A 10045-nucleotide genomic window follows, 5' to 3' on the forward strand; every position below is an offset into this window, starting at 1 on the left:
AAAAAAAAAAAAAAAGTCCATATTGTATATGGACATTTAAAAACGTCATTGATACTAGTGAATAGATCCCTTTAATCCCGAGCAGAGGTGTTGAAGCTAAGGATGGAGGAGAAGGGTTTCTAAAATAACGCGTCCCCTGCTCTGACCCTGAGCAAAAAGGCAGCTTTGGACTTACTTGAATCCCTTTGGAGTTAGGATGCACTTTGAGTCATGCTGGCAGGGGTTCAGGTCCTGGGCACAGAAGTCCAGCTTCTCCTCACACAACTCACCTGCAACATGGCAAACAGTGTTAGCGCACAGAAAAAGGTCAACAGGCTTCCTGCCAGCAGACTGTGTCACTGTCATGGGTCTTAGAGGTTAGGGCAGCTTGTGATTTAAAACAAAACAAAGCAAAAAACCCAAAACAAAAGCCACAAGGCATGGAACCAGATGGTCCATTATCCAGTTCTGGGTCTGCTGCTAAGTAGTGTTGTGGTTTTGGACAACAGGACTGTTGCAATCTATAAGCCCCTTCAGAATATACTATGGGAATTAGGAAAAGGAAATCTGAATGCTTTTCATTCCTGTTGTTTATTTTGGATTTTTTTTTCTTGATATATAGCATAGATACAAAGGATAAATACATTGCTAACGATTATTCACAAACTGAGCCCACTCAGGTCACCAGCACCCACATCCAGAAACACACCATGTACCAACACCCCAGAAGCCTCCCCCCGAGTCCCTGCAAAGAGGATCACTATCATGACAAGACCATAGGCTAGCTGTGACTGTTTTTGAGCTTGACATAAATGAAATCATTCCATATGTACCCTTTTATGCCTGGCTTAGTCTACAGTTTTATGTTTGAAAAAAATATTCTCAAATCTTCATAGTCTCTGGTTTTAAAAGTCTAAAAGAAAAACACTTTGTTTTCTTCTTATGAATCACTGCCACAGCTCAACAGAATGCTTCTTAGAGTCACATCCTCTGACATAAAAAGAAAAAAGTAAAAGGAGACTCAATCCAGAGAGAGAGAACATATATTTTTTCCATGAAAGTCACCTAACTCGGCCGGGCGCGGTGGCTCAAGCCTGTAATCCCAGCACTTTGGGAGGCCGAGATGGGCGGATCACGAGATCAGGAGATCGAGACCATCCTGGCTAACACGTTCAAACCCCGTCTCTACTAAAAAAAATACAAAAAACTAGCTGGGCGAGGTGGCGGGCGCCTGTAGTCCCAGCTACTCGGGAGGCTGAGGCAGGAGAATGGCGTAAACCCAGGAGGCGCAGCTTGCAGTGAGCTGAGATCCGGCCACTGCACTCCAGCCTGGGCGACAGAGCCAGACTCCGTCTCAAAAAAAAAATAAAAAATAAAAAAGAAAGTTACCTAACTCATGAAATAGAACTTCTATCAACAAATGAGAGCTGAAGGCATAACCACGCAGATTCTAGGTACTCTTTGTTGAATCACATGACTGATAATTTCTTTAGAAAATTTCTTCTGATACAAATAACATGGTTATTATTTCAGACACATTAGACCAAATGTAATTTTCATTTAAAAGACTTTCCCAGTTGCTGTGAAAGTATTAAGGTGACTGGAAAGGTATTCAAATACATAATATATATTAAGTTATATAATACATTTTAAGTTATTTTTACCTTTTCTACTTTACTTCTACTTTCGAATTGTTTTCTATGCAATAAATAGACAAATAAAGTGACACATCTATAGGCAGCTGTTCATTTCCAGGAAACTACTAAAACTGTCATTTGTAACAGCATCGGTAAAAATTTCAGGAGTGTGAACCTTGTAACGGCACCGCTTTGTTACAAGATGATCCTTTTAAAGTAATACTCAGCTAGTTGGCAGAAATCTTTGCTTGACAACTAAATGTGGCATATTATTTAGACTTCAAAGGTCTTTTCCCAGGATGCAAATTAATAAATATATTCATCTAGTTATTACATCAATCTGGTGTAGGATATTAGTTTTTATCTGTCTCTTAAAAAGAACTAATTGCACGGAAAGTCTTATATATTGCTTCTGTAAGTTTTCAGGGATCTGAAAGATTTTTAGCAACATATGCATGATGAATGATTTTTAAACACGTTTATTTAAAGGCTTGCGATTTCAATTAGTATTACTCTAAGTTGGATACCTTGATGAAATGCATTCATCATATTTTATCAGCCTACTATGATGAAATCACTTTCAGTTTCTAACCAAATCTATCTGATGGAGATATACGCTGTTTATAGTAGTATCTATACAAGATAAAAACTGATGGTAAAGAAGGACCATTTGAGATACATAAGAAATGCCATTTTATGTACTTTTCACTTTATGCCTAAATAAGACATTGTTTCAAAATTATAATAAAGGGACATGTTTTATTCCTTATTTATTCTGATACAATCCAACCCAATCCATCCAATCTAAGTCACAGTCCATAAGGATTTACTACATGATGTTGTGCTAGAGGCCGGAGCTACAAGGATGAATGTAATGGGCTCTGCTCCTAATCAGTTCTCAATCTACCAGCAGAGAAAGTCTTGAGCTAGGGACAGAACAGAGAAAATGAATTTCATTTCTAAAAAAATAAAACTGAGAGTTGACCCTTGTCTATAAGGAATTACTCCATAGACTTGATAATGGAAAGGAGTGAACAAGGACAAAGTTCCAAGAAACTGTTAGCTAACCAGATTGTTAAATCTCTAATCAACAGCTTTAGACTAAGCATGCCAACTTGAACATAAAAACTACACCAATGTCAAGTATTCTTTATCTCTATAAGAGTCACAAAATAGCAATAATCATTATTGAGATTGTATATGATACTTCTTTGTGACCATTACATAGCTATACACCTGACTTTAGTAAGATAAGTTGATGACTTCAAAAATGATTTGATTTTCGGCCAGGTGCAGTGGCTCAAGTCTGTAATCCCAGCACTTAGGAGGCTGAGGCAGGTGGATTGCCTGAGGTCAGAAGTTCGAGACCAGCCTGGCCAACATAGTGAAACCCCGTCTCTACTAAAAATATAAAAATTAGCCAGGTGTGGTGGTAGGCGCTGGTAATCCCAGCTACTAGGGAGGCTGAGGCAGGAGAATCACTTTAACCTGGGAGATGGAGGTTGCAGTGAGCCAAGATTGCACCATTGCACTCTAGCCTAGGCAACAAGAGCAATCAAAAAAAAAAAAAAAAGGTTTGATTTTATTATCACCAAAACTTATAATGCTAACAAATATTACAAAAACATTTTCTGCATCCAATTACTGCCTAACTTGCTTTAAAAACCAATCTTCCACCCTGCATTCATGTCACCTGGGTCTGTTTACTATTTCCTGAATTTATTTTAACTCCATGCCTGGGCTAATGGTTTCTCCTTTTGCTTTAATAACATCCTTTCACAATTCTGTTGTCACTTTTCTCATCCATTATATGTCCCCTTCTCTACAGAATCATGCCAGATCTTTTCAACTATTTCTTCTCTATCTCTAATTTTATATCGTGTTTGACTGTGCCTGTCTTATGGCATATACATGGTATACATTTGTTTATGTACTTAATGAGCATTTATATCGTGCTTACTACTGTATGCCAGACAATTTTAAACATTGTATAAATATGCAGTCACTTAATATTCATTACAAGCATATAAGGTAAGGTTTTAGGGTTGCATGGTTATGTGTGCATTTTATATTACTGGTGTTTATCTGATTCTCTTTCCTTGACTGTAAAATCACTAAGAGTAGAACTCTTGCCACATTTGCTTTTGCTTTTTTCCACAGTGTGGTATGCTGACTTACTCAAATAATAGTTATTAAAAGGAAGAATCATGCTTTAAGGCAAAAGCTCTATTTTGTTGACCTGTAATCAACTCGGGTTTCATTCCAGCCTTTAGAGATTAGTGTAATTTTTTGCTTAATTACTCACTCGTGATTAGTAATAACATAGCTTATGCTATTCTCTTTAAACATTACTGTGAATTTTCCCTGACTAAATATTAACATGAATGTATTCATTGGACTGTTTCTTTAATTTTCCTTAATTATATTGGATTCTGCTATACTTGAGGGAAGGACAGCTTTCAAAATAGTGCAACAGTGGTGAGATTCAGGAGCTCAATATAAGAAGGGAAACTTAGCAAGCTCCTTAGACAAATACTGGACTGCATATCTCCTTCTCCACCAGTAAGAGGAAATTGGACAGCTAAAAGCTGCACTGGTTTTCCAAGAAGAATAGAGATAAAATGACTAACACTAGTCAGCTAATGTATTTTTAGTTACCAATATTGAAAAGTTCTCCCAAAACTCATAGTATTGTGATGACATGATGCCATTTTTACCTGGTTTTTATTTTTACTATAAGTTTAGTCAGAGCTAGTACTGAGTTAGTAGAAAAATAATTAAAAAATAGGGCAATTGAGTTTGCTTTTGTGATGGCTTAGGGCCTGAGATAACATTGTCAATGGCTGCCTCCCTTCCAGAGACGATAAAGTGTGAGGTGACAGAAAGGAAAACTGGAAATATTCTTTATTCGACTATACAGAGTTAGTGTTGTAATTGATTACACCATAAGCAGGTCTTAATATGTTTAAACTGACATCAAGAAAGATAAATGAATCCATTGGAGTGGTTTGGGGCAATGTGGTTGAATATAGGTTAAATGTTGGTGCCCATGAGCCTCTCAAGAGATAGGAGCCTAGGCAACCTTGACTCCATGATCTGGCTTCAACCCATTCCTCTAAATCCCAGGAAATCCTATTTCTTTATTTTCAGCCATGGACCCTTAAAACTTCCCAATAGAGTGGAACACAATCATTGCCTGGCATTTGTGATTTCACTTTTGATCAGATGAACAAATTAATTTCCCTTACGATTCTAGTCTTCATTTCTTGTTGGTAAGAGCTGAAAACATTCTGAGTGTATGTATATATGTTGGTTGTGTATGTTTTGGAGAGAAAACAAAGAGTGGTCAATCAGGGGGTCTATGGTTACCTCTTCAGGATAAGAGAGGTTAGTAAATGATCTACTATAACTAGTAATAAATATTGCTGGTAACCAATATCTGTGAATGCCAGAACTTTCTTAAGAAAAAGTGCCACATGTTGTAAACAGAGGAATTTTTTTGATACAGAGGTTTTTTTTTGGAGATGGAGTCTTGCTCTGACACCGAGGCTGGAGTGCAGTGGCATGATCTTGGCTCACTGTAACCTCCGTCTCCCAGGCTAAAGCAATTCTCCTGCCTCAGCCTCCTGAGTAGCTGGGATTACAGGCATGGGCCACCATGCCCAGCTAATTTTTGTATTTTAAGTAGAGACGGGGTTTCACCATGTTGGGCAGGCTGGTCTCGGACTCCTGACCTCAAGTGATCATCCCACTTTGGCCTCCCAAAGGGCTGGGATGACAGGTATAGAGTTTTGTCTGTTTCTTAGATCACCTCTTCCTGATTTTGCCTGTCAGTTATACACGGGACACAGCAGGACAAGAAATGACCAAGTTCTACAGCAACACTATTACAACTTGTGAAAGAGCATGTCAAAAGTGATACCCACTCTTGTAAATGGGAATGATTTTTCAGACTCACTCTTGAAGAGGAGGTAAGATGCTACTTACTGAACATCTGTGAATGTATTTCTTCTGAAAAATTTCATGGAGTGGTAATGTATCCATTCACTCTGGCTTGCACGACTCCTGGTTTACACCTGTTGTCCCAAGGTAATTGTCAATAGTGTGCCTGGGCACTCACATAATTACCCTGATTTGGATGAGAAATGTTATGGGTCACCTTCTAGGTGGAAAAGTAAAAGCTGGATCATCAGAATTGATAATACTCTCCAGTGAAGAGTGAATCAGCATAAAGAGATCTCAGGGAGTAACTGTCCTTATTGGGGAAAATGACATTTGGGTAGTTGTATTACTGTCTGGGATGGCCTACAATTGTATGCAGTATATGGGAGTCGACTGGTTGCAGAACTATTTTATTGTTCTCGGCCTCAGTTCTTAATCTGTAAACTGAGGCTCTGGAATTAAAGATGTATAAGGTCAACTGTGGCTCTGAAAAAATTCCTTTTTTTAAATAGAAAGGAAAATGCTTCTGAAGATATGGATAATGCAGACAGCAAGTTACCAGAGGGAGTATCACGTTTAGCTGTACAAAACAACATTATTGCATTCAGCAGTAAAAATAAAGCGCCAGCATGTGTTCAGAGCCCCCTGTGGTACCGATATTGTGAGTATTATTGCATTGAGGAGGAAACCTCAATGCACATTGATGGTTTTTATGAGAAATAATAATAATACCTGGAGCTTGGCCTTACCTTCTGCTTCATTTTAGATCTATGAACCTAACTGTTTTTTTTTTTTTTTTTTTTGAGACAGAGTCTCATTTTGTCATGCAGGCTGGAGTGCAGTGGCACAATCTTGGCTCACTGCAACCTCCACCTTCTGGGTTCAAGTGATTCTCCTGTCTCAGCCTCCCCAGCTAGGACTACAGGCACACAACACTATGCCCAGCTAAATTTTGTACTTTTAGTAGAGATGGGGTTTCACCATGTTGGCCAGGATGGTGTCATCTCTTGAACTTGTGATCCACCCGCCTCGGCCTCCCAAACTCTTGGGATTACAGGTGTGAGCCACTGTGCCCGGCCTGAACCTGTTTTTAATGCTCATTCCTTGTTCAACACAAAGGGGCCCTTCCTATTACCTTCATTTTTACTTCCTTCCTAGTATCTTATCTTTTCGTTTAAATTTGTTACCATACTTACTGAAATAGTTTTAGAACTATTCTACAAAGTTCTTCCCTGATACTTATAGAATGATCTGGCTATAGCTTTTTCAAATAATTAAAACAGCAAATCAGATTTTTAACATCACCATATATTTTGAGTCCCAACTATGTATGGGGACCTGTATCAATGCTAGAAGTATAACGGTAAACAACAAACTACTCCCATTTCCATGGAGTTTACGTATGAGAGGAGGGGGAGAAAGATACTAATTCAGTAATTTCCCAAGTACAATAGTCCCCCTTTATCAGCAGCTTTGTTTTCTGTGGCTTCAGTTCCCCACTGTTAACAGTGGCCAAAAGGTATTAAATGGAAAATCCCAGAAATAAACAATTCGTAAGTCTTGAACTGCATGCCATTCTGAGTAGCTTGGTGAAATCTTGTTCCATTCTGCTCCATCACACCCGGCACGTAAATCATCTCTATTCAGGGTATCTGGCTGGAGAAGCCTCCTGCCCATCGGTCACTTATGAGCCATCTCAGTTATCAAATCTACTGTTGTGGTATCACAGCCTCCTGTTCAAGGAAACCTTATTTTACTTAATAATGGCCCCAAAGTGCAAGAGTAGTGATGTCGGTAATTTGGACAAGCCCAAGAGAAACTGTCAAGTGCTTCCTTTAAGTGAAAAGGTGAAAGTTCTTAACTTAATAAGGAAAGAAAGAAAAACTGTACGCTGAGGTTGCTAAGATCTACAGTAAAAATGAATCTCCTATCTCTGCAAAGTTGTGAACAAGGAAAAAAGAAATTCAAACTAGTTTTGCTGTCATACCTCAAAGTGGAAAAGTTGCAGCCACCGTGCATGCTAAGGGCTTACTTGGGATGAAAAAGGATTCAGTGTGTGGGTTGAAAGACATGAACAGAAACATGTTTTGATTGATAGCAACTGGCTTCAGTACTATTTGTGGTTTCAGGCATCTACTGAGGGTCTTGGAATGTATTACCCGCAGATAACGAGGGGACTATTATATGTATAAAAGTGTCTCTGTGCTGAATGCTAAGCAGGAACATTTTATGGGGCTCTAGAAAGGGACTGTTTCCTCTGAAGAAGGACAGGAAAGGTTCTTTTGAAGAGGTGAGACTCAGAGGCAAGGGTGATGTGGAGAATGAAGAGCTCCGACAGAGGCTTCTGCAGGAGGCAGCATGAAGGACAGGAGCCCTGAGAGATGGGAGCGAGCCTGGGAAAACACGGTGCCAGAGGAGCCCCAGAGGCTGGCTGGGTCACAGGGTTGAAGGTCTTCATTCTATGAATAATGGGCTGCTACTGAAAGGTTTTCAGTAGGGGCATGGCCAGATGACATGTGCACGTTACTCTGGCTGGGTGCGGTGGCTCATGCCTGTAATCCCAGTACTTTGGGAGGCAGAGGCGAGCGGATCACCCGAGGTCAGGAGTTTGAGACCAGTGTGGCCAACATGGTGAAACCCCGTCTCTACTAAAAATATAAACATTAGCCGGGTGTGGTGGTGGGTGCCTGTAGTCCCAGCTATTCGGGAGGCTGAGACAGGACAATCACTTGAACCTGGGAGGCGGAGGTTGCAGTGAGCAGAGATCGCGACACTGCACTACTCTAGCCTGGGCAACGAAGAGCGAAATTCTGTCTTTAAAAAGAAAGAAAGAAAGAAAAGAGCACTTTGTCTCCATTTGAGGACGGCAGATTGCATAAGTGGGGATACACGTGAGAGGTGACTGCTTATGCAGGGTAGGGGTGGGGTGGAGGTATACATGGCCCAAAGCAGTGTTTACGAAGCAAAACAGATGGGACTTTTTGATGGACTGGACAAGCATGGGGGAAAGAGAGAGAGGGAGTTGTCTAGGATGTCTATGATTCAGGTATGTATATTGGGAATTACCTTTTGGTGACATGGAGAACAGTGGAGGAAGAACAGGTTTTCTGGTGCAAACACAGAGTTTAAAATACAGTGAAGTGGTGTTGAGGATTCAATTATGCCCCTCAAAACAAACACAAACAACAAAAAACTGGTATGTTTGAGACCTCTGGTACCTCAGACTGTGACCTTATTTTGAGATAGAGTTTTCACTGAGGAGAGCAGGTTAAAGTCATTAGGGGAGGCCCTAATCCAATATGGCTGGTGTTATCAAAAAGGGAAACCTGGATACCAGGAAAGACAGGCACAGAGTAAGATGATATGAAAAACAGGGAGAAGCCAACTAGACAGGCCTGGAGAGACATTTCCCTCACAATCCTCTGCAGGAATCAACACCATGGACACCTTGATTCCAGACCTCTAGCCTCCAGAACTGTAAGACAATAAAACTCTGTGGTTTAAGCCTCCAGTTTGCAGTAATTTGTTATGGCAGCCCTAGCAAAACAATACAGGTAGTAAATTCCAAATCACTGGAAGTTTATGGTGGGGAATAAAACATTCAACTTATGCCACTATTTCTTCCTTTTTTTTTTTCTTTCATTTTTATGTCTCTTTCCTCTCATTTTATTTCATGTAGCTGTCCTCTCCTTTGTCTCAAGTTTTCTTTTTGGTACTATGAGCTTCTCCTATAGTCAGTCTGTAATAAGTGGTGCACAAAGGAGAGGGAATGGCCCATGACAAGGCTCCCTGTGCTTCAAGAGAGTCGAGACGTAAGTGGAGCACAGTAGTGTAGATTAGCTCTACATGTGCTGCTGTGGCCAGAAGTCTCTCTGCAAAGCACTGTGCGTTGTGCTTGACTTGGACCAATCATCACTTACTAACTCTGTTGGAGGGGAGCTGGTGTTAGCAGTTAGGGCTTGCAGGACAGGCTATCCAAACAATAACAACAATTCTTCTCTTCAAGGTCTTAGAGATGGCAAAGGCAAGAGAATCATAGGCTACTTTGTCTTGCAGAAGAGAAAGTGAGTCGAATGCCTGTGCCATCAGTTTTTATGGTACGTTTGCAGATGTGCTTGAACTTTGAATGACAGCTACAATTATTAACTACTTGTGTGTGTGTATATATATACACACACACACACACATATAGATATACACATATATAATATATATACTATCATTAAATATAAAAATAATCCTGAAAGTGTTTTATTACTTTATATTATATCAGCCAGGCATGGTGGCTCATGCTTGTAATCCTAGCACGTTGGGAGGACGAGGTGGGTGGATCACCTGAGGTCAACATGGTAAAACCCTGTCTCTACTAAAAATACAAAAGATAGCTGGGCATGGTGGTGCACATCTGTAATTCCAGCTACTTGGGAGGCTGAGGCAACAGAATCGCTTGAACCTGAGAGGCAGAGGTTGCAGTGAGCTGAGATCAT

The 10045-nt window shown here is 40.1% G+C and overlaps 1 protein-coding gene across 4 annotated transcripts in view; it reads right to left on the minus strand.

Moving 5' to 3' along the window:
- The window catches only part of SLIT2 (slit homolog 2 (Drosophila)), a 367443-nt gene that overhangs the window by 30270 nt on the left and 327128 nt on the right, over nucleotides 1–10045 (minus strand). For all 4 annotated transcript variants that reach the window (XM_011935681.1, XM_011935679.1, XM_011935680.1 and 1 more), the window contains one exon: nucleotides 176–269. In XM_011935681.1, the coding sequence (XP_011791071.1) occupies nucleotides 176–269 (94 nt within the window). The remainder of the gene's footprint in view (nucleotides 1–175; nucleotides 270–10045) is intronic.

The sequence above is a fragment of the Colobus angolensis genome, unplaced genomic scaffold (genome assembly GCF_000951035.1).
Source record: "Colobus angolensis palliatus isolate OR3802 unplaced genomic scaffold, Cang.pa_1.0 Scaffold146, whole genome shotgun sequence".
Classification (NCBI taxonomy): Eukaryota; Metazoa; Chordata; class Mammalia; order Primates; family Cercopithecidae; genus Colobus; species Colobus angolensis.